The 24,323-nt window shown below is 45.7% G+C and overlaps 1 protein-coding gene across 1 annotated transcript in view; it reads right to left on the bottom strand.

Moving 5' to 3' along the window:
- LOC103109509 (high affinity cAMP-specific and IBMX-insensitive 3',5'-cyclic phosphodiesterase 8B) overlaps positions 1 to 24,323 on the bottom strand; it is a 71,930-nt gene that overhangs the window by 18,623 nt on the left and 28,984 nt on the right. Inside the window, exons 2-9 of the mRNA XM_060201074.1 lie at positions 14,602 to 14,644; positions 12,828 to 12,905; positions 9,519 to 9,595; positions 7,209 to 7,373; positions 5,201 to 5,246; positions 4,649 to 4,778; positions 2,586 to 2,784; positions 519 to 736 (exon numbers count right to left, since the gene is read on the bottom strand). Coding sequence (XP_060057057.1) covers positions 519 to 736; positions 2,586 to 2,784; positions 4,649 to 4,778; positions 5,201 to 5,246; positions 7,209 to 7,373; positions 9,519 to 9,563 — 803 coding nt within the window. The 5' untranslated portion in view covers positions 9,564 to 9,595; positions 12,828 to 12,905; positions 14,602 to 14,644. The remainder of the gene's footprint in view (positions 1 to 518; positions 737 to 2,585; positions 2,785 to 4,648; positions 4,779 to 5,200; positions 5,247 to 7,208; positions 7,374 to 9,518; positions 9,596 to 12,827; positions 12,906 to 14,601; positions 14,645 to 24,323) is intronic.

The following is a 24,323-nucleotide window of genomic DNA, read 5'->3' as shown; positions in this document are numbered from 1 at the left end:
TGATTTTTTTATATTTATTTATTTATTCCCTTTTGTTGTCCTTGTTTTTTTGTTGTAGTTATTATTTATGTCATTGTTGTTGGATAGGACAGAGAGAAATGGAGAGAGGAGGGGAAGACAGAGAGGGGGAAAGAAAGACAGACACCTGCAGACCTGCTTCACCGCCTGTGAAGCAACTCCCCTGCAGGTGGGGAGCCGAGGGCTCGAACCGGGATCCTTACGCCGGTCCTTGCGTTTTTGCGCCACCTGTGCTTAAAGCGCTGCGCCACCGCCCGACTCCCATAATTTTATTTATTTATTTATTTTTAAGAAATAGAGAGACACCTGCAGGACTGCTTCACCACTTTGTGAAACTTTCCCCCTGCAGGTGTGGACCTGAGGCTTGAACCCAGGTCCTTGTGCACTGTAACATGTAATAACCACCCAGCCCCAAAGAAACCAAGTTCTTGAAGAAGTTTGAGGGCAAGTCCTTACTTGTACTTCACAAGCCTGAGGACAAAAGCCCGAGGACAACAGACCTGTCAATGTTCTTGAAAATGTTGCACTTGTTGTCCTTGGCCGTGAGCTGGAAGGCCAGGGCTGTGTGGTGGCTCTCTAAGACCGCCGTATCATTATACAGCACGGCGAGCTCGCTGCCTGCGTTGCACAGGAACGAGTTGGTCCTTCCTGGGTGGTCCACGTCGTGCACGGTGGCGGCTATTAGCGCAGCCACCTCGTCCAGCTGGTCAAGGCTTCCCTGGAAGCAAAAAGCGGCAAAGCTGAGCGTTAATCCTCCGGACACACGAGGCCCGACACCCAGGCCCAGTCCTGTGTCCTGGGAGGGAAGGGGCTAGGGGAGTTGGAGCCCCCGGAGCCTTCACTGACTTCCCAGAACTTCAGAGCATTCTAGGGTTCATCATCTCAGTGTGTTGTAGTGGGTTATCTTGAGGGCATAGGACCGGAGGCTGTAGTTAAAATAGGTATTCTGATTTTCCCCCTAAGGTGCCATCATTCTGGTTCTTCAAAAAGAAGCTGAACAGGCATCTCCTTTTCTTTTTGTAAAATTTATTGATTATTTAATAATGATTAACAAGACTCTAAGATAAGAGGGGAACAATTCCACACAGTTCCCACCACCAGAGTTCCGTGTCCCATCCCCTCCATTGGAAGCTTCCCTGTTCTTTATCCCTCTGGGAGTCTGGACCCGAATTCTTTATGGGGAGCAGAAGGTGGAGTTCTGGCTTCTGTCATTGCTTCTCCGCTGGACATGGGTGTTGGCAGGTGGATCCACACCCCCAGCATCGAAACAGGCATTTTCAAATGTCTACCATATGCTATTATTTTGCATGATTCCATTAGTAGCCAGAGAGAAAGTGGCCTAAGTTCACAAATATGACTTATTTGCCTATTTATGAAGAATATGTGATTTTGGATATAAACGGCACAGACACTACACTTTAATGATCTGTCAATATGGCAGCCCAAATAAGTCTGTCAAATTGGTTGCAAAATATCTAGTTCACTCGAGGAAATCAGGCTGTCTTATCTGAGGGAAAAGGGAAAGGAAGAGCTGTTAAGCAGTAGACAGGAAAATATTAGCTCTCCCCAGGTGGCATAATGTAGTAGGGGATAGTTGTGCTTTAGAAAGTATAAGGACCCACTTGATGATGCAGGTTCAAGCTCCTGCTCCCCACCTGCAGGGGGGAAGCTTCATGAGCAGTGAAGCAGGTCTGCAGGTGTGTCTCTTTCTCTCTCTCCCTCTCTGTCTCCCCCACCCCTCTCAATGTCATTCTGTCCTAGCCAATAAAATGGGAAAATGGCCACCAGGAGCAGTGGATTTATAGTGCCGGCACCTAACCCCAGTGATAACCCTGGAGGCAAAAAAAAAAAAAAAAAAGGAAGGAAGGGGGGCCAGGTGGTAGCACAGTGGGTTAAGCACACATAGCATGAAGTGCATGAATGCTGGTTCGAGTCCCCAACTCCCCACATACAGGGGAGTCACTTGACAAGTGATAAAGCGGTGTCCCTTTCTCTCCCTCTTTCTATCTTTCTCTCCTCTCTCAATTTCTCTCTGTTCTATCCAACAACAGCAGCAGCCATAACAATAATAACAGCAACAAGGTCAACAAAAATGTGAAGAAAATGATCTCCAGGAGCAGTGGATATGTAATGCAGGCACTGAGCCTCAGGATAACTCTGGAGGAAAAAAAAAAAGAAGAAAGAAGGAAAGAAAGAAAGAAATAGTGAAAGGAAGGAAGGAAGAAAAGAAAGGAAGTGAAGGCTGGGTTGTAGAAATGACTAAAAATGGGCAGGTATACATGCACACTTATATATATGTGTGTGTGTGTGTGTGTGTGTGTGTGTGTGTGTGTATGTTTTCAACCCGTGTCTATAATCTTGGAAGACCTGTGGCCAGTTCCCACTGGAGAGGGGTAAGAGCACAGGATGCTGATGATGGGAGTTACCTTATCATTTTGTAAATGACTATCAAATCACTAATAAAAAGACCCCCAGCAAGTAAAGGAAAACTCTCTGTCTGTAGCACGGACTGAGTTCTTGGACCTCCAGCACAGGCAGATAATTAGGTCTTGCTAATGCGATCCTACCTTTACTCGCTCCTTTCCGAGGAAGAAGGCAGTGGCGTGGAGGACGTCAGCGGCGTGGGTTGAGTTATGGTAAGCGTTGGAGGCATGGTAGTTAGCTTCAATCACCTGGAGCCAGGCTCGGAGAGTAGATTCCGAACAATGTAAGAATTCACATACTCCAAACCTGGAAAAGACCTTTAAGCCCAGGTAGACCAGGGGCCTAGAAGACAGGAAAACAAGCCTGAACTGAGAGTGCGTGGCTGAAAAGAATGTTCTTCGATGATACTGGAAAAACGGAGGCCTTTTTCTTTTCTTTCTTTTGCCTCCAGGGTTGTCTCTGGGGCTTAGGGCTGGCACTATGAAGCCACTGCTCCTGGTGGCCATTTTGTAAAAATTTTATTTGATTGGATCAAACAGAGAGGAAACTGAGAGAAGAGGGGGAGATAGAGAGGGAAAGAGAAAGAGAAACACCTGAAGACAGGCTTCACTGCTTGTGAAGCCGCCTGCTGCAGGTGGGGAGCCGGGGGCTCGAACTCAGATACTTATGTGGGTCCTTGCACTCAGCAGTGTGTGAGCTTAGCTTAACCAGGTGCACCCCTACCCAGCCTCCAGCATTTTTCTTCTTAGATGTGATTTAAAAATTTTTTTTCCCTAATATTTATTTATTTATTTTCCCTTTTGTTGCCCTTGTTTTTCATTGTTGTTGTAGTTATCATTGTTGTTATTGATGTTGTTGGACAGGACAGAGAGAAATGAGAGAGAGGAGGGGAAGACAGAGAGGGGGAGAGAAAGACAGACACCTGCAGACCTGCTTCACCGCCTGGGAAGCGACCCCCCTGCAGGTGGGGAGCCGGGGGCTGGAACTGGGATCTTTACGTCGGTCCTTGCGCTTTGCAGCACGTGCGTTTAACCCGCTGCGCCACCGCCCGACTCCCCAGCATTTTTCTTCTATACTTGACTTTGTATAAGTGTTGATTAAAACACTGCCTTACAACGCCTCTTCCCCAGGAAGCTTCACAATTTGTGGAGCAGTGCTACAGTGTTCCTTCTTTTCTCTCTCATCCTCGATTAAAAAGGAAAAAATAAAGCACTCCAGAAACAATGGAGTCACGCAGGCACTAAACCCCAGTAATAGTCCTGTCGGCAACAAACAGCAACAACCAGAACAGTGCCTCCTCCCCAAATCAGAGAAGACGGAGCATCTCCTCGCCATTTACTCTTTACTCTATAGGGTGTGTATTTCAAATGCTCCCCAGATGGCCATCGAGACCACATTCCCCCTCGAGGGACTCTCATAGCCTAGAAATATCCCTGACAGTCCCTCTTCACCACTACACGAACAGTGCATTTTTCTCTGTGTCCCCCGAGACCATTTAATATTTCTCCTATCTACAGAATGGATTGAAAGAAAAGTGTGCATTATTCTCACACTCATTTTGTAAGGTGGGCTCTCAACAAGTTTGTGTCTGGGGAAACTCAGGACTTTGCTCTCTAGCACAAAGGACTGAACTGGGGTGTGTGTGTGTGTGGGGGGTACATCCTGGAAGATGGTACTTCCCCAACCTGGGTCCTTTTCTTTCTTTGATATTTATTTATTCCCTTTTGTTGCCCTTGTTGTTGTTACTGATGTTGTCGTTGTTGGATAGGACAGAGAGAAATGGAGAGAGGAGGGGAAGACAGAGAGAGGGAGAAAAAGACAGACACCTGCAGACCTGCTTCACCGCCTGTGAAGCGACTCCCCCGCAGGTAGGGAGCCAGGGGCTCAAACCGGGATCCTTACAGCCGGTCCTTGTGCTTTGCGCCACCTGCGTTTAACCTGCTGCGCTACCATCTGACTCCCCCAACTTGGGTTCTTGCTGAACTTATCCTGCGTCCTACCCACTCATGCTATCTCTCCATAGAGAAGCTCACTCCAGGGTCACAGTCCCTCCAGGCCTGACAACCACCCACCGTGGCATCAAGTTACGATCTGTAAGGTCTTGTGGCAAGGACTCAACAGATCCCTGTGTTTCCAGATGTGCAAGTCTAAATAAATATAATCCTAATCCCCCCCCCCCCGCGCACATCTTAGAGACACCACATACCTTTTGTGTGTGACAGCTTCTAATTCAAAGACGTTGAATTCCCAGCTTTCCTCATTATCAAGTAATTGTGCAATGGAAGGGGGGACGTCATTGACAGGCATTGTCAGGTGACTGTGACTCTGGTGAACGTCTGAGCAAACACACGGGGGGGGGGGGGGCGGACTGGTCAGCAGGGAGTCCCAAGTGTCTCTGAGACCCTGCCCTCATTCATGGTAGCTACTAGAAGTGAAGTCTTGAACTTCCAAGGGAAGAAATACCACCACTTCAAGACTCTTCTCTTAGACCCTTCTCTTCCATTAATATACATACCCCTCCACCAGTAGAAAGAAAGAATCTGGCCAAGCTGTTTAATGGCACTGATATTTGCAGTTCTTATTCTGAGAGTACTCAGAGAAGTGATTTTCATTAAATTAAGAGATCCAGTTCCAAATGTAGGTCACGGAGATCCCATGGGAAGTAACATCATGTCTCTCTCCAGATACTAATCACACCACGGGGGAAGGCACAGTAGGAGACAGGATCTCAGCGGCAAATGGCTAAGTGACCACTTACTCTTGGTGAACACATACTCATTTCCGGACAGCCTTCTCAAGCCATCCTAGAACAGAGATGAGAGGCGCTGTTAGAAGGAAGCAGGCTGCACACACTGCCAATCAATTTTCTCTCATCTTTCACTAGTCAAGGAGACAGGAACCCTAAGTAGCCCAATCAATGGAATCCCAGGCTGAAACTCAAAATTGAATCAGAACAACAGCTACAAGACAGAAGACGCTCTGCTTCCTAACCGAGACCAGCTGGATGTGACTGAGATGGGTCTCACTCCTGAGCTGTGTGTTGGTTCTGCTCCCACATAATCTTTCTTTTCCAGCTTTGCGAGGCTGCATCAGTGAAATCACAGCAGTGATCTTGTTTTGGATGCACGCTGTGTTGATGTGCTCCCATTCACCCTCATAAAGACTGTATTATTATTATTATTATTATTATTATCTTCATTTATTGATAGACACAGCCAGAAATTGAGAGGAACGGGGAGATAGAGAGGGAGAGAGAGACAGAGAGATACCTGCAGCCCTGCATCACCACTCATGAAGCTTTCTCCCTGCAGGTGGGGACCAGGGGCTAGAACCCGGGTCCTTGTGCACTGTAACGTGTGTGCTCAAGCAGGTGCGCCATCACCAGGCCCTGACTGTATTATTTTTACATTCTTAAAATTCACAAGTTTTAAAGGCCAAATGGCCTTTAAAATTGGCCTAATTTTTTTACTAATATTTAAATTATATTTCTTCCAATTATATTTTCTATTTTGCAACATAAACTTGCTGCTACCCTTTGGAGGAAAAAAAATCTGGATTTGAAGTCTTTTAAAGGACATAGAAGGGGGCAGACAGAATTCCACTACTTTACCATCGATAGGCTGAGCAGCCTCTTGGGTACACTTTTAAAAATTCTTTTTATTTACAAGGAAAAGAGACAGAGAAGAAAGAAGAAAGATCCCATAGCACGCCTCCAGCACCCACGAGGCTCCCCTCCCCTGGCACCACGCGCGGTGCCCCCATGTGGCGGGGGCTCAGGCCCCAGGTTGCTGAGGCTTACTGCCCATCGGGGGACTATCACAGAAAGCTAATTTTGAGGAATAATTACTGTAGTCTAAATACAAGTTCTTTCATTATATAAAAAGTCTGGGGGCCAAGGAGATCTTGCCATGACCTGTAATCCGACAGGGTACCAGGCATATAGATATTTTTAAAAGCTTTTTAAAATATTTTTTTTTAAATATTTATTTTATTTATTTATTCCCTTTTGTGGCCCTTGTTGTTTTTTTTATTGTTGTAGTTATTATTTTTGTTGTTGTTGTTGGATAGGACAGAGAGAAATGGAGAGAGGAGGGGAAGACAGAGAGGAGGAGAGAAAGATAGACACCTGCAGACCTGCTTCACCACCTGTGAAGCGACTCCCCTGCAGGTGGGGAGCCGGGGTTCGAACCGGGATCCTTATGCCGGTCCTTGTGCTTTGCGCCACCTGCGCTTAACCCGCTACGCTACAGCCTGACTCCCTTAAAATAATTTTTTACTATCTATATTTACTTGATAGAGACAGACAGAAACTGAAGAGAAAGAGGGAGACACAGAGGGAGAGAGACAGAGAGACACCTGCAGCCCTGCTTCAGTACTCACGAAGCTCCCCCCCTGCAGATAGGGACTGGGGGCTTGAACTCGGGTCTCTGCACATTGCTAACATGTGTGCTTGACCAGGTGTGCCACTAGCTGGCCCCCCATCAGGCATATTCATCCATAAATGACTTAATTATCTATTTACTTCTTACTGTAATGTGAGTCTCCCCCAGGGATGATATAGTCAGCTCTGTGAAAAGATAAAAATGTGAGAACTTTCCGAGTAAGATGATACACAGACTACGTCTTGACATAGTGACTGCAGGCCCTGCTGGTGTCAGCCCTTAGCAGGTATTCCTGTAGCTCTAACTAGCGATTTCTCTGCCCCATGGACCCTAGAGAGGATCTGATCACCTCTCCTGCACGTCTAGCTCCTCTTGGACACTCACAGTCATCAAGCCTCCCACAAGGTCACTGGTGTGAGGGTCCTCATCTTTGGTACCCAGCTGGGGGGAGTAGAGTTCAGTGGTCCGCAAAATCTCCAGAACTCTGTCCAACGCCTCTGCTACTGTGACAGGGCTGTTTTCTTGGGCAGCATTGATTATATTTATAACCTAAGGAAGCAAAGAGAGAGGATCAGTGAAAGGACATTAAGTCATACAGAAGTCCTAAGAGACTTGACCTAAGAGAAATGAGATGAAAACACATCTTGCTGGTTAAATACGCCCCATTCCCTTCTCATGGAAGCTGCTGCCCCTGTGCACAGCAGACACTCCTCCCTCAATGGCCACGTTTACCAGGTGCCTTTTTTGACTTGCTCAGCTCCAGGTTGGAGTTGTTCAGAGGCTGGTCCTGAACGTTTCTTGGACTCTGCAGTTCTTCCAGAAACTGGTTCTTTCATTGCTGTTTCCATGCACACATGACCCACAAGGCCAGGGCTCTCAAATTTATCTCCCAGCCCTGAACTCCGTTTTGACATTAGACTTATAAATAATAATAGCTGGGATTGCTAACTGATGTGTCCCGAACCAAACTCATGGTCTGGCCACCCTCTCCCCTAAATCAACTCAAATAAACAAGACAAAAGCTGCTTCCCTTTGATTTCTATGTATCAGGAAAGAACAAAATCACTCCTATCTATCATGTTCTCAAGCCAAAAGCTGTGGGTGGCCTAAGATGACTTATCACTTTACCCACCCTGATGCTGTATCAGCAAGTATTACTGATTCTCCCCATAAATACCTTTTGACCTGTTTGTTTCCCTCCCTTTATTAGGATTCTCGTCCAAACACCCCTGCTTGATACCTGCCTAGACAGGATTCTGGAAAAGCCCCTTAGCTGGCCCTTTTAATCTTGCCATCGCCAAGACATTATCTGAATGGTCACTGCATCCTCTTGGCAGTAAATATACCTGATCATGTCACTCCCCTATTAAAAAAAAGAAAACCAGCTCTTCTGTGATTTCTAAAACTCATAATGGAACATGCAAATTCTTTGCAGCCCAGTTGGTCAGAATGAATGAAACCTCATCAGACTCCATGATACCATCTCAGCCCCTCTGACCTCCAAGCTCCGGTCCGTGAATTTCAGGTTCTCAAATGTTCCAATTCCCTTTTCTTTTCTAAAAATATTTTAATTTTATTTATTTGTTATTGGATAGAGACAGAGATAAATGGAGAAAGGAGGGGGAGATAGAAAGGGAAAGAGACAGAGAGACACCTGCAGTCCTGCTTCCCCACTTGTGAAGCTTTCCCCCCTGCAGGCGGGGACCAGGGGCTTGAACCTGGGTCCTTGTGCATTGTAACATGTGTGCTTAATCAGATGTGCCACCTCCTGGTCCCTCCTGATTTACTTTTCTACCTCAGTCCTTCATTCACTACTGTGTCTGCTGCGTAGAATCCTCTTCTCTGATCCCTCCCAACAACTTGGCATGCCTCACAGCTCCCTTACAGAGGGACCCTCCCTGGCCACCCACCCTTGGCACCCAAGAAAAGCAGGGCCTTAGTCTAATTTCCTCTCACAGAATCATGCTTTTTCTTTTACAACACTCATTGAATTTTAATTTTTTAACTATCTTTATTTATTTATTGGATAGAGAGAGACGGAAATCGAGAGGGAAGAGGATGATAGGGAGAAAGAGAGATGTTTGCATCACTGCTTCACCACTTGCAAAGCTTTCCCCCTGCAGGTGGAGACTGGGAGATTGAACCCAGGTCATTGAGCACTGTAACATGTGCACTTGACCAGGTATGCCACCACCTGGCCCCACTCACTGAATTTTTTAAAATAACTTTTTAATATTTATTGATTCCTTTTTGTTGCCCTTGTTGTTTTCTTGTTGTAGCTATTATTGTTGTTATTGATGTCATCGTTGTTGGATAGGACAGAGAGAAATGAAGAGAGGAGGGGAAGACAGAGATGGGGAGAGAGAAAAACAGACACCTGCAGACCTGCTTCCCCACTTGTGAAGTGACTCCCCTGCAGGTGGGGAGCTGGGGGCTCGAACCGGGATCCTTCTGCTGGTCCTTGCACTTTGTACCACGTGCCCTTAACCCGCTGTGCTACCGCCCGACTCCCCCACTCACTGAATTTTAGAACTACATATGATATGGCTATTTGTCTAATGACTGTCTTCTCCACTAGACTGTGAAGTCTCTGGTATCATCACTATGGCATCCCCCAGCCCACCCCCGTCCCTGCAGGACAAGCCCAGTCCTGGGCAGCCATGCCCGCACAACGGAGGGGAGGTGGTGGCTTACCTTCGTGATGGGAGCCTCAATGGTCATGGAGTGGATCCTGGCCATGGATGGGTAGCGACGGTTCTGGAGGCTTGGTGCTGGGAAGAATTCAAGACAATCACACCTGCTTTGGGTGGCGCAACTTAACTCAGCGAAACAAAGGGGGACTTTGTGGGCTGGGGACTTGGTAGCCCTCCCCGCTAGCAGGGTTATGCCTGCACGTGAACACCACTCCCGACAGCCTTTTCTCTTCTTTCTCCTTCTTTTTTTTCTTTAATACCTGTTGGCATCTGGGCTCCCCTCCCATTTGTTTTTTTTTTATTTCTACTAGGGGAATTAATGGTTTACAATCAACAGTAAAATAAAACACAATCGTTTGTACATGCGTAACATTTCTCAGTTTTCCACATCACACTCTAACCCCCTCTAGGTCCTCCTCTGCCATCATGTTCCAGGACCTGAACCCTCTCCATCAGAATCTTTGACTTTGGTCCAAGACACCAGCTCCAGTCCAAGTTCTGCTTTGTGTTTTCCCTTCTGTTCTTATTTTCCAACTTCTGTCTGTGAGTGAGATTTTTTTTTTAATTGGGTAGGCGAGAGATTGAGAAAGCAGAGGGAGATAGGGAGAGAGAGAAAGAGAGATACCTGTAGACCTACTACACTGTTTGCAGGGGGGGAGCAGGGGCTCCAACCTAGCTCCTTGCGCCTGGTGAAGTGTGCACTGTACTGGAAGTGACACTGCCCGGCCCTCCCTCCCAGGACTATTTAAGCATCCTCAGTATCAACAGGACCCTCCGGCCTGCTCCTCAGCGGTCTTTGTGGGCTTCTCGCTGCCCTGCAGACTTCTGCTATACTCCTCTCAGTTCCCCCATCCTCTCAAGAGATGGTGACCCCAGCTCAAAAGTCTGCTCCAGGAAAGAGACGATTTCATTGAAATTCCTCATTATCTATCTAAAATGTTCTGCCTCTACCCAGAATTTATCTGAAGGTATTTTAATTTCCCTCCCTCCCTCTGTGTGTGTGTGTGTGTGTGTGTGTGTGTGTGTGTGAGGGGGGGGAAGGGAGAAGGGAGAGGGAGAAGGGAGAAGGGAGAAGGGAGAAGGGAGAAGGGAGAAGGGAGAAGGGAGAAGGGAGAAGGGAGAAGGGAGAAGGGAGAAGGGAGAAGGGAGAGGGAGAGATCACTCTTTTGGTGGTCCTGTGATCTGTCTGTATCTCCCTGTAAGCTTCCTTCACACTCAGGTCTGGGGGGGGGGGAGGGAACGCAGAGCTGAAAAGTTCTTTGATAAACCTTCTCTTTTTCCTTTCTTCTTTTTTTGCCTCCAAGGTCATCACTGGGGCTTGCACTACAAATCCACTGTTCCTGGGGGTATTTCCCCCCATTTTTAAAAATAGGATAGGACAGAGAAATTGAGAGATAAGGGGGAGACAGAGAAGGAGAGAGACAGAGAGACACCTACAGACCTGCTTCGCCACTCGTGAAGCTTCCCCCCTGCAGGTAGCGAGCTGGGGGGCTCGAATCAGGATCCTTATGCTGGTCATTGCGATTTGTACTCTGTGCACTTAACGCAGTGCGCCAGGCCCCTAACCTTCCTATTTATTCTCTTAAGTTACCAACCTCTCTTTCTTCCTGTCATCAGTCACTGGCCATACATAGATCTCCTGATTCTACAGTCTGTTCCCCAACTTGTTAAGTAAAAATGAAACAAATGACCTCTATTAGCCTACTTCCAACTTGCAAACTCTTAATTTCTTTTTTTAGAAACATTCTTTCTATTCTTATTTTTAAATTTTATTTTACTTATTGACAGAAAAATCAAAGACAGAAAAATCAAAAGGGAAATAGGAGATAGAGAAGGAGAGAGAAAGAGAGATACCTGCAGCCCTGCTTCACCACTTGTGAAGTGCTCCCTCTGCAGGTGGGGGCTGGGACTTGAACCCGAGTCCATGAGCATTATTACACATGCACCAGAGGCATCACTACCCAGCCCCATAAACTCTATGTCTGCAGCCTTTACCATTGCTGGTCATCTCTGGCTCTGGGCACCCAGCTCTTCGTTCCTGGTATGTGAACAAATCATCACAGGATCAGCCGTTCTTTTCACTGGCCTATTCATTATGTTTTTCCCTCTCACTGTGAGTGTATCTTAAAGCATTGGATTTAGATCTGCTGTGCCTTTGGTGCTCTCCCTCTCCCTCTGCCTCTCCCTCTCCCTCTCCCTCTCCCTCTCCCTCTCCCTCTCCCTCTCCCTCTCCCTCTCCCTCTCCCTCTCCCTCTCCCTCTCCCTCTCCCTCTCCCTCTCCCTCTCCCCCTCCCTCTCCCTCTCCCTCTCCCTCCCCTTTGATATGCTCTTCTGGCTACCTAAAGGACTCTCAACTCCTGATCTCAAGTTCTGAGTACCAGGCTGACATTCCAGCCTCCTTGGCATCCTCACTACAACAAAGCTCTTCTTTTCTACTCAGTCTCCAACCTGGACCAGACCTGAGGACTTTTTTACTTCTATAAATATTACTGATGTCTTTCCCATGCACCAAGAAATGAGATTTCAGATGCATTTTTGAATTTGCATCTTACCAATTCTCCACAAATTCAACTGCTTATTCAGACCTGCCTAATTATATATATATATATATATATATATATATATATATATATATATATATATATATATATAATTCTGCCTCATGGTTTATCCGTAACATTTTATTGGGAAAATGGGGTTTCTTCTGGAGTTGAAAAGTCAGGGTTCTGGTTCTCTCATTAAAATTTTTAAAAGATTTTATTAATTTTTAAAATCATCTTTACTTATTTATTGGATAGAGACAACCAGAAATGAGAGGGAAGGGTGTGATAGAGAGGGAGAGAGACAGGGAGACACCTGCAACACTTAACCACTAGCAAAATTTTCCTCAAGAGGTGGGGACTGGGGGTCTGGATCTCTTTCTATCACTTGTTCCCAAGTGTGACCTTAGACTAGCTATTGAAACTCATACTGCTTTGTTATACCTAACACAGTTTAGGCAATCAAGGAAAATGAACAGAGTGATTTCCATAGAAGGAAAAGGAGGGGAAGGGAGGCGAGGGGAGAGGAGAGGCCAGGAGAGGAGAGGACAGGAGAGGAGAGGACAGGAGCAGTGCTATACCACTTCGTGTCTTGCCTTCTTGCAGGCACTGTTATGCAGAGGCCAGGGGTTCCAACCCAGGTCCTCATGCCTGTTAAGGTGTGTACTCTACCGGGTGAGCCATCTCTTTAGTTCCCCAGTTTTTGAATCACATTCTTCTGCCATCACCTAAACTTTTAAAAGGTCAAAGAGCTCTAGAAAGAGTCTTACCATCACTGCCTCGTGACGATATAGATCTCACATCGATGGACTCTTTCCTCCTGCTCTTATATCTGAATGAATGCGACTCTAAGGATTTCAGATTGGAAACAGAGGATTAGTGTACAGCTTATTCACAGGCAAAGGTTTGACATATGTTTTCTTGAAATCAAAGACTTTTATTAACACCTGTTTAAGCACTATCAAATATGTTTAAAGAGTGAATCACATTCTCATTAAATCATTAAGACAGGATTACCACCAGCCACGAATGATGTAAAATGATGCTTTTTTCTTGCAGAACAACATTAAGCCACAGTCAGGGGGCTTATTATCAACTTCTATTTAGTGCCACTAATAAACAATCTTTGATAATAAATGTTAAAATTGAGGACAGTGGGAGTGCTGTGGGTTTCATTTTGATAACAGGGAAGACTCTTATAGAGATATTTAAAATCCACAAGCAAGTTGAATTTGAGAATCGAATCTGGACCCATTTTTGGGCTTTCCGAAAAGCCAGACCTCTTGCTGTTTCTCCCGAGACTGGGATTCATAAAATGAACCCCACATCCAATCAATCCTAGGAAGGAAAGCAGGGGAGGGAAGCGGGATTATTCTTCCAACAGGCAAGCTCTTCCATTTTGCCTCAATTTTCTGAGGGTACTGAAAAGCACTTAACATTCTGCTTGACTTAGCAGATTTTGAACGTGGCCCTCAAAAATGGGCTTTCCCATTCACCTATGGCTGAAACAGACAGCTCACACTATCAGTGAGGACCAAAGGCTGACACTGCCAGGGCAGCAATGCTGGCGTCAGAAGGATGCACTGCCACGGTATTCACTTCTTGTGAGAACAGCCCAGGAGCAAGGAGGAACATCTGAGTGTAAGCAGAACTTCTCCACTCTGTGGCAGGCAGGTGGCAGGCATACAAGTTCCCACAGAGAGAAAGGACTCAGTGAATCATCCTATTCCCAGGAAGAAGACACACACTTCTCTTCTACCCCTTTGACAGTCCGACGTGAACAATCAGATCTCAGAGTCCAGCACCTAGAGTGACTGCCAGGCTCTACTTCTCCAGAAAAACTATAGACTCGAGCCCACAATGCCTCCTGAACACACAGGAGTAAAGTAGAATATCCCCCCTTTGAATAGGGGAGATATGTCTTTATTATTATTATAAAATATTTTTTGGTTTTTTTTTTAAGTATTTATTCCCTTTTATTGCCCTTGTTTTATTGTTGTAGTTATTATTGTTCTTGTTGTCATCACTGTTGGACAGGACAGAGAGACATGGAGAGAGGAGGGGAAGACAGAGAGGGGGAGAGAAAGACAGACACCTGCAGACCTGCTGCACCGCCTGGGAAGCGACTCCCCTGCAGGTGGGGAGCCGGGGGCTCGAACCAGGATCCTTCCTCCAGTCCTTGCGCTTTGCGCCATCTGCACTTAACCCGCTGCACTACCACCCGACTCCCTGTTTACTATTATTTTTTTTTACCACTCCTGTCACCAAAGGTCCGTGTCCCCATCCCCACCCCAAAGATAACCACTCTAGTTCCCCCACAGTCTCGCAAATAGATTGGCATGCTGTTATTTTCACATTTGTACGCTCAACCGTCTCGATTCCGCATCTGAGTGAAGCCATTCTGTAGTTGTCCTTCACCTCCTGACTGGCTTCACTGAGCAACATCCTCTCCAGATCCATCCACTTTATCTCCAAAAAGCATAATATCACCCTTTTTTATTGCTGCATGATTCTCTGTTGAGTATATATCCCATCACTTCTTACCTGTTTGAGAATTGTCTCCTGAATCACGATGAACCTTGTGAATCTAAAGTTGTCCAAAAGTTTGGTGAGACAGAAAAAGAGATTTTTAAGTGTGGTGTTACCTACATTTCACCAAAATGAAAAAAAAAAAAGCCCTTGATGACTTCCAGAAAGTAAGACATTAAAATGAACACAATAAAACAAATAGATGAAGAATGGACATTGAGTGGTAATGCGACGTGATGCGATTCAGGCCTGCACAGAATGAATCCTGAGAACAGGAAAGTGCTCATGGGAGAGTCTTTCTGAGAAGCACATCGAAATCGCTCTCAGCAGTTGTCATTAGCAGAGTCTAGAAATGCACAAAGAAGGCTGTGACAAAACTTAAGAGTTTTAGAAAGCTAATAAATAGCCTATTTGCACTTCAGACCTATTTTCCTATAATTGGAAAGGACTGTGAGGAGCCAGATGGTGCACACCCAGTGAATGCACATGTCACCATGAGCAATGACCTGGTTCAAGCCCCCGGCTCCCACCAGCAGGGGTGGTGAAGCTATATGGTGGGTGTGTCTTCTTTTACTCTCTCCCTCTCTATCTGCCACTTCACTCTCAACTTCTTTTTGTCCTAAAAACAAAAAAGAAAAGTTATTTGAATTTCCGTCTAGGATTTAAAAAAATTTTTTTTTAGAACCTCCCTCCCATGTTCTTCAAGATGTTTCTTCACAATGAGATCTGAACGACAGAAGCAATTTAACACCTGGCTCTTTGTCATTACCATTTAGTTTTTAGTGGTTTTTTTTTTTTTTTTTTTTTTTTTTGGTGCCAATGCTTAATTCACGCCTGCCACAGAATGAATTAAGGAGTCGTCACTAACGATACTAGGTATGTGTCCTCTGACTTTACAGAATGAATTAAGGAGTCGTCACTAACGATACTAGGTATGTGTCCTCTGACTTTCTGCATTTCTTAGGTTAATAGCAGAGGTGCTGCTACTAGGGCACATTTAGCTCTGACCTGCTTTGCTGCCACATTTACTCACTGGCAGGGCTGGGAAACAGCTCACCTTGTGAGTGCACATTCTGCCCTGCACTCAGCTTTGATCTCCCTACAACACATGGGGGTGCCGTGCATGGCAGCCAAGGGAAACCCCACGAATGGTGGTGGAGCAGCGATGCCATGCTGTCTCTCTTCCTCTTTCCCTGATTCTTTATACCCGAGATTAAAAGAAAACAAGTTGCAGATGCTACCATGACACCATACTGACCTCCCTGGGCAGACGCCCTCACCCGTGTGTCCTGGAGCCTCCCCTCCCCAGAGCCCTGCCCCACTAGGGACAGACAGACATAGGCTGGGGGTGTGGATGCACCTGCCAACACCCATGTCCAGCGGAGAAGCAATGACAGAAGCCAGAACTCCCACCTTCTGCTCCCCATAGAGAATTTGGGTCCATGCACCCAGAGGGATAAAGAACAGAGAAGCTTCTAACGGAGGGGATGGGGCACGGAACTCTGGTGCTGGAAACTGTGTGGGATTGTACCCCTGCTAGCTTATAGTTTTCTTAATCATTATTAAATCACTAATAAAAAATTAAAAATAAATAAATATAACAGAAAAATCCACTGGGAGTGGTGGAGTTACACAGGCACAAGGCCTAGGTGGCAAAATAATAATAATAATAATAATAATAATAATAATAATAATAAAAGAAAGAAAGAAGAAAAGAAGAAAAGAAAAAGAAGCCAGGTGTGTAGGAGCACTTAGGAGAGTCAGTCTGGGTCAGCCACACCGCCTGTAACAGCCACAGGCTCCTCCCATGTCAGGATGCGCAACATGATAGCTGAACGGAGCCGCTGAAATGCTCAAGGTGTCGCCTTGTTACCTCGTTCGACCCCCTCTCCATCCTTAGAGTAACCGCAACAGGAACAAGCCTGTGTGAAATGCTGGCCTTAGGCTGCTCAGGGCCGGAACTCCAGTCCATAATTACATGGCCTTTTTGTCCTGTGAACAACTGTCTCTGGTTCTCTTTCGGCAGATAAATGCCACTGTCACAGAGTGGCTTCATGCAGTGTGAACTTCGGCACTTTTGCCTTTAAAAAAGTGTCTTCTCCATCTGTTCAAGTACCAAAGCACATCGCTTTTCTGAGTGACACTGTACCTCCCTCCAGGGACACAGTCCCACAAAATCCCAGATCACACACTAAAATCTTTGTTTTTCATTGAGCTCCACAGGATCAGCCAATTAAGCTGGTGCTTCTGGGAGGTGAGTGCGGGCTTTGAGTTCTGTCTAGATGAGATAAAGCCCAAGGTTCAGGAGATGCATAGCCCAACCTATCTTTGGGTTGGAAATATACCAGCTCCAGGGAGTCGGGCTGTAGTGCAGCGGGTTAAGCGCAGGTGGCGCAAAGCACAAGGACCAGCATAAGGATCCCGGTTCGAACCCCGGCTCCCCACCTGCAGGGGAGTCGCTTCACAGGCGGTGAAGCAGGTCTGCAGGTGTCTGTCTTTCTCTCCTCCTCTCTGTCTTCCCCTCCTCTCTCCATTTCTCTCTGTCCTATCCAACAACGACAACAACAATAATAACTACAATAAAACAACAAGGGCAACAAAAGGGAATAAATAAATAAAATAAATATTTTAAAAAAAAAGAAATATACCAGCTCCAGAGAGGATGAGAGAGACACAGAGAGAGAGAGAGAGAGATACTGGGTGGTGGTGCACCAGGTTGAGTGCACATTAAAATGTGTACTCAATGGGAGTTGGGCGGTAGCACAGTGGGTTAAACAAATGTGGCGCAAAGTGCAAGGACCAGCATAAGGATCCTGGTTCGAGCCCTGGGCTCCCCACCTGCAGGGGAGTCGCTTCACAGGCGGTGAAGCAGGTCTGCAGGTGTCTGTCTTTCTCCCCCCCTCTCTGTCTTCCCCTCCTCTCTCCATTTCTCTCTGTCCTATCCAACAACGAACAACATCAATAATAACTACAACAATAAACAAGGGAAACAAAAGGGAATAAATAAATAAATACAAAAAAACCTGTTTTTTTTAAAAAAAAACATGTGCAAGTACCTGGGTTCAAGCTCCTGGCCCCCACCTCCAGGGAGAAAGCTTTGTGAGTGGTGAAACAGGTGTCTCTCTATCTCTCTCCATGTCTATCAGCCTCTTCCCTCTTTCTTTCTGAATGTATCTATCAAATAAATAAAGATAATTTAAAAAATCAAAAAGGGGAGAGAGAGAGAGAGAGAAAGAGAGAGAGGATGGGAGAGGCAGCAGGCCTGTCTGCAAGGTAGTACCCTCTGTCCTGAATGGAACACATCACACCCTCTGTGAGGTCCACGGTCCCTGAAGTGGCCTCTGATGGATTCCTGCCACAGACACAGACAGCCACAGGTCCTGGAAATCACTACCATGTGCAGAGACAGTGGTTCTGTGAGGCTGTGGCCACACCTGCCACTCAGGACCCAAGTTCATGACTCATTCCATGCTCCTGTGACAAGAACATTGCCTCAGGATCTCTCTCTCTCTCTCTCTCTCTCTCTCTCTCTCTCACACACACACACACACACACACACACACACACACCACACCTCGCAGCAATGCTGGGTGTCTGCTGCAAACTCCTGATTTGGATAATTTACCCAATGGCCTCTTTTATAGGAAAAGATTTCGGTGCGTGAAAAATTCATTTAAGAGTTAGACTTTATACAGAAAGACTTCTACCGGAAGTTCTAAAGTCCCAGGTTCAATCCTCCACACAACACCATGTGCCAGAGCAGAGCAGTGCTGTGGTCTCTGTCTCCATCTTTCATTAAAATAAAGCAGATAAAATAGTAAAAAAGAAAAAAAAAGATTAGACTTTTCTTTTTTTACAGCCTGAGCCTGGTGTGGAACTTATTTCCTCATACTTCTCTGTCAAACTCACTGAGGAAATACACGGAATGGGTGGTGCTGTGGCCTGCTGCTCTCAGGTGGGCAGCTGGGGGAGGTTCCAGCACACAGGAAGGAGTACGGGACAGATCTGGGACCGGCCTTGTCCTGTGACAACAGCAGCCGCCCTCACATACCTCCTTGTATCTGCAGCTTCGGAGTGGTGCCTAGTTATTCCCTCACCCCTGGGAGGGAGGACCTTGACTCCTCTGACAGATGTGAAACTGAGCTATCTGGGCTTCAAGAGACCTCAGTCACAGAGCACATACCCGCAGAGCCCCATTTTACACTGCGTTCCCTCACTCGACACGCACTGCCTCTCTGCTCTCCACAGTGAGGCCCCAGGAAGAAACCCCCAGCCTTACACTTGTCACACGGGGAAATGAAGACAATATTTCTGGGGGCCAGGCAGTGGTGCACCCAGTTAAGTGCACATAGTCCTAAGCATGAGGATCCAGGTTCAAAACCCAGCTCCCCACTGCCAAGGGGGAAGCTTCACAAGCAGAGAAACAGGTCTGCAGGTGTCTCTCTTTCTCTCTCCCTCTCTATCTCCACCCTCCCCTCTCAATTTCTCCCTGTCCTGTCCAATAAAACGGAAAAAATGGCCTCCAGAAGCAGTGGATTCATAGTGCCGGCAACTAGCTCTGGTGATAAGCTTGGGGCAAAAGAAAGAAAGAAGGGAGGGGAGAGAAAGGAAGGAAGGGAGAAAGGAAGACACCACTTCTTGGATCAATGCAGGGTACTCTCTTGAGGTGTTTTTTTGATTTATGGCCACCAGGGTGAGTACCAGAACCCAGTGGGAGCACTACAGACCTAACGCTCACAGCAGCTCTTTTTCCCTTTTTCTGTCTTCCCCCCCTCTTTTGATAGGACAGAGAAAACTTGAGGGGAGGGAAAGAGAAAGACACCTGCAGACCTGCTTCACCATGCGTGCCTCTTCCTCCCAGCAGGTGGAGAAGCAGGGGCTTGAACCCAGGTCCTCACGTGTGGTCACATGTGCACTCAACCAGGTGCACCCCCACCAGGCCCCCTTGAAATGTATTTTTCTTTGAAAAATTGCAGAAGGGCTGAATCTCTGCGCGCGGTGGGGTTTGTCACATGTGCGCTAACACAAGAGTAGAGGATGATAATTCGGTATCCCTGGCCATGCCTGTCTCTCCACGTGTCATATTTCCCTTTCCCTTTTATGTGAGGAAGAGCAGCCTGTGTCCTCGTGCTGTTTAATGGCTGAGGATTTCTGACATTGTGTGTCCCAGAGGGGCCAGAGGCTTTATCTCTGAGCTTCTGCAGGGAGATGGCATTGCATTGGTTTCTGCTATTCTTGCTAGAACTCAGAGCTGGGACTTGACAACAAGTCTTCAGAAACTTTGTTTATTTATTTATTTATTTATTTATTTTTTTATGAAGGGAAAAATATATATAGCAGAGCACTTCTCAGCTCTGCTTTATGGTGCGGTGGGGGTGGAGGGGTTGAACCTGGAACTTTGGAGCCTCAGGCGTGGAAGTCTTTTTGCATAAGCATTATGCTATGGTCTCTGCCCCAATCTGAAATCTTTAATGACTTGAAATACTATAGGTTCCCACAAGTGTTATTCTCCTTGTGCTGAATGCTTTGTTTATAAACACCTAATTATACGCGGCTCTAAACAGAATTACGAGATTCTTTTCTTTTTTTCTTTTTGTGGAACTTGGACCTCATGCATGCATGATCACTACTCCAGCCCACTTCCTCATCCAGACAGACAGAGATGGGGAGAGATACCACAGTGTCAGAGCCACCACTGTAGCCATATGACCACCCTTATGATGGCAGGGTTTGGGCCTGGGCCACAGGGATAGCAAAGTATACACCCTACCGTGACAGCTATTGCTCTGGACCTACAAATACTCCGTGTATGTGTGTGTGTGTGTGCGTGTGCGTGTGCGTGTGTGTGTGTGTGTGTGAAAGAGAGAGAGAAAGAGAGAGAGGGATATTTCAGGATTTTTAAAAAAGAATAATCAATATTTTAAAGTTTTCTTTACATATCCACAAAACTAGAATGAAATTTTGCCAAGGCTACAGGGGAACTAGAAAGTTTATACATGGTTGGAGGGAGTATATAATATGATATAGCCACTTCATCATATCAAAAAATCTCTGGTAGTTTCTTATAAAATTAAACATATACTGTCCTGTGACTCAACTCCTCAGTATTTAGTGGCACTGGAGAAGTGATGCAAGATAAATTAAAGTACTTATTCATAAGAATATGTGTCTAAGAATGTTCAAAGGAGTTCCCAGCTAGAATTAGCCCACAAGTCCATAAGCAAGAGAAAGAAACTGTGGTGGCTGAAAAAGGGTTAAGATATAAAGCAGAACAAACTGTTGACTACTCATGACCTAAAGGTTGGGATATTGCGGATGAAGATTTGGGGTCTCCGTTTTGTAAATAGCTAGTAGGTCTATTTTAGGTCTATTCCAAGGGGCCCATGACTTTACTAGTTTTTGCCTGAGCCTGACAACTAATATGCAGGTGAGCTAAGGTATCGTCTGGGGGGATGGTGTCATAGTTGAGAAAAGGACCAGAAAGCTGGATCAGGGAAGACAGCAGGTCTGAAAATATGGGGAAAGTATATGATTATTGTACCCTTCTTATCTTATAGTCTTGTCAGTGTTTCCATTTTATAAATAAAAGTTAAAAAAGAAGAAGAAATTGTGATAGACTGATAAAATAGAATGCCTCACAGCATCAGAAAGGGAAAAAGAAAAATTACAAAAAGTATGGGTAAATGTTCACAAGAAAGTATGTATGGCATAAAGTATTAGCATATGAAAAAGTAATCTGGGGTGAAATAATTCAGAATTACCACCGGTATGGGGTGGAAAGGTTGCATGGAGACAAAGACAGACTGGGGAAGGCCGCAGGGACAGGTGGAATGATGGAGAGAAAGACAGACTGGGGAAGGCCGCAGGGACAGGTGGAATGGTGGAGAGAAAGACAGACTGGGGAAGGCCGCAGGGACAGGTGGAATGATGGAGAGAAAGACAGACTGGGGAAGGCCGCAGGGACAGGTGGAATGACAAGCTTGCTATCTTGAGGTCTGTTCAGTTCTGGCTTTTGATGGTTCGGGGGATTGAACCTGGGACTTTGGAGCCTCAGGCATGAGAGTATATTTGCATGATCATTATGCTGTCCACCCTCTTCCCTTCTCCATGTTTTATAGCACCTGCAGTCCTTTGCACAGCTGACTCTGCCTATTGGCCTCCAGATCTTAGCTAAAAGGTGATGCCCACAAGGTAGCCTTCTGAGCTATTTCGTGCCCTTCTCCTTTCCTTTAAAAAAATATATGTGTTTATTCATGTATTTATTATTGGGTAGAGACAGAGAGAAGCTTTCCCCCTGCAGGTGGGGATGGGGGGCTTGAACCTGGATTCTTGTGCACTGTAATTTGTGCCCTTAACCAGGTGCGCCACCTCCTGGCCCCTGCCCTTCTCAGTTCTTATGAGAGCCAGCCTGTCCCAAGTTTTTGGTGAACACTCCCTTTATTGGATCTACGATGACTCCTAACTGTACGCACCTCAGATCTCTTTTCCTGCCCAGCTGTAAGTTTCAGGTAGAGCCAGGGCCAACACGGCATCTAGCACGCGGTGCTCAATGAGCGCAAAAGGGAGCTATAAGAGACAATGGCCCCACACCGATGGACACTTAATCTTTGACAAAGGTGCCCAGACTATTCAATGGGGAAAGCAGAGTCTCTTCAACAAATGGTGTCAGAAAAAATGGGTTGAAACATGCAGAAGAATGAAACTGAACCACTGTATTTCACCAAACACAAAAATAAATTCCATGTAGATCAAGGACTTGGATGCTAGACTAGAAACTATCAGATACTTAAGAGGAAAATATTGGCAGAACTCTTTTCCGCATAAATGTTATAGGCGTCTTCAATGATACAAATCCAATTACAAAGATGACTGAAACAGAAATAAACCAATGAGACTACATCAAATTAAAAAGCTTCTGCACAGCAGAAGAAACCACTACCCAAACCAAGAGGCCTCCCACAGAATGGGAGAAGATCTTTACATGCCATACATCAGATGAGAGGCTAATAAGCAAAATATATAAGAGCTCACCAAACTCAGCAACAAAACAAAACAAAAAAACAATGACCTCATCCCAAAGTGGAGAGAGGATATGAACAGAATATCCTCCATAGGAATGATCCAAAAGGCCAACAAACTTATGAAAAATATGCTCCAAGTCATTAATGATCAGAGAAATGCAAATTAAGACAACAATGAGATACCACTTCACTCCTGTTAGAATGTCACACACACACACATCAGACAAGGTAGCATCAACAAATGCTGGAGAGGTTGTGGGGACAAAGGAACCCTCCTGCACTGCTGGTGGGAATGTAAATTGGTCCAGCCCCTGTGGAGAGCAGTCTGGAGAACTCTCAGAAGGCTAGAAGTGGACACATCCTAAGGAACCAAACACACCCATCCAAAAAGATCTGTGTGCATCTGTGTTCATAGCAACACAATTTGTAATAGCCAAAACCTGGAAGCAACCCAGGTGTCCAACAACAGATGAGTGGCTGAGCAAATTGTGGTCTAGATACTCAATGGAATACTACTCAGCTGTAAAAAATGGTGACTTCACCTTTTTCACCTTATCTTGGATGGAGCTTGAAGGAATCATGTTCAGTGAGATAAGTCAAAAGGAGAAGGATGAATATGGGATGATCTCACTCATAGACAGAAGTTGACAAATAACCAGAAGGGACAACACAAAGAAGAACTTGGACTGAGTCTGGCATATTGCACCAAAGTCAAAGACACTGGGAGCCGGGAGCATTCGGGTCCTGGAACAGGATGGCAGAGGACCTAGTGGGGGTTGCACTGTTATGTGGAAAACTGGGAAATGTTACACAGGTACAAACTATTGTATTTTACTGTCATCTGTAAACCACTAATCCTCCAATAAAGAGAGAGAGAGAGAGAGAGGGATAGGGAGAGGGAAAGAGAGAGAGAGAGATGCTGATTAGCCAGGTTCTTTAAAGACCTTTATAGCTTACACTTTGGGAGGAACAGGAATAGTGGGCAGAGGTTTAGACTTTCATGCATGGGATCCCTAGTTATAGTCCTTGCATTGCATGTACCAGAATGATGTTCTGGTATTCTCTCTCTCTCTCTCTTCTCTCTCTTTCTCTCCCTCTCTCAAATAAATCAGTGTTATTTATTGGGGGGGGGGAGTAAGAGACAGAAACAGAGAGAGTGAAAGAGACCACAGCACCGAAGTTTCTTTCAATGTTATTTATGGTGGCCAGGCTTGAACCCAGGCTGTGCACATGGCAAAGTAATAAACAATTTAAGTGAGATATTTCACCAGCCTGAATAATTCTTTTTTTTTTTTAAAAAAAAAACCTTATAGTTTTTGATAAACGTACTATTACAGATTTGTCCTTCACACTGGTCTTTACTGATTATACCCAACACCAAAGCTTCTAAACTCATGAACGTGTAGTGACGTATGTAAAAACACTGATAAAAAGTTTCCCATAGAATGTGCCCCCCCATCACAAATACACTGATTAAACAACACTGTTCTGCGCTCTCGTAGAGCTAAGTCGGTGAAGCAGCCAGCACGTGGTGCTGAGAAATGAAGGCTGTTAAAGACCGGTCTGTACCCTTACCCCTCAACTTGCTTCCCTCATGCCTCATAGACTTCCTTGGCACTTGGAAAGCATCAAGATTGCTCCAATCCATACATATTTGTGGTGAAAAAGAAGTGACTTTGAAACAGTACTCAAGTTTTTAGAAGACTATTGGCTTTC

Source organism: Erinaceus europaeus, chromosome 11 (genome assembly GCF_950295315.1).
Source record: "Erinaceus europaeus chromosome 11, mEriEur2.1, whole genome shotgun sequence".
Lineage (NCBI taxonomy): Eukaryota > Metazoa > Chordata > Mammalia > Eulipotyphla > Erinaceidae > Erinaceus > Erinaceus europaeus.
Note: the sequence above shows the minus strand (reverse complement) of the source record. Positions and strands in the feature narration are given on the sequence as shown.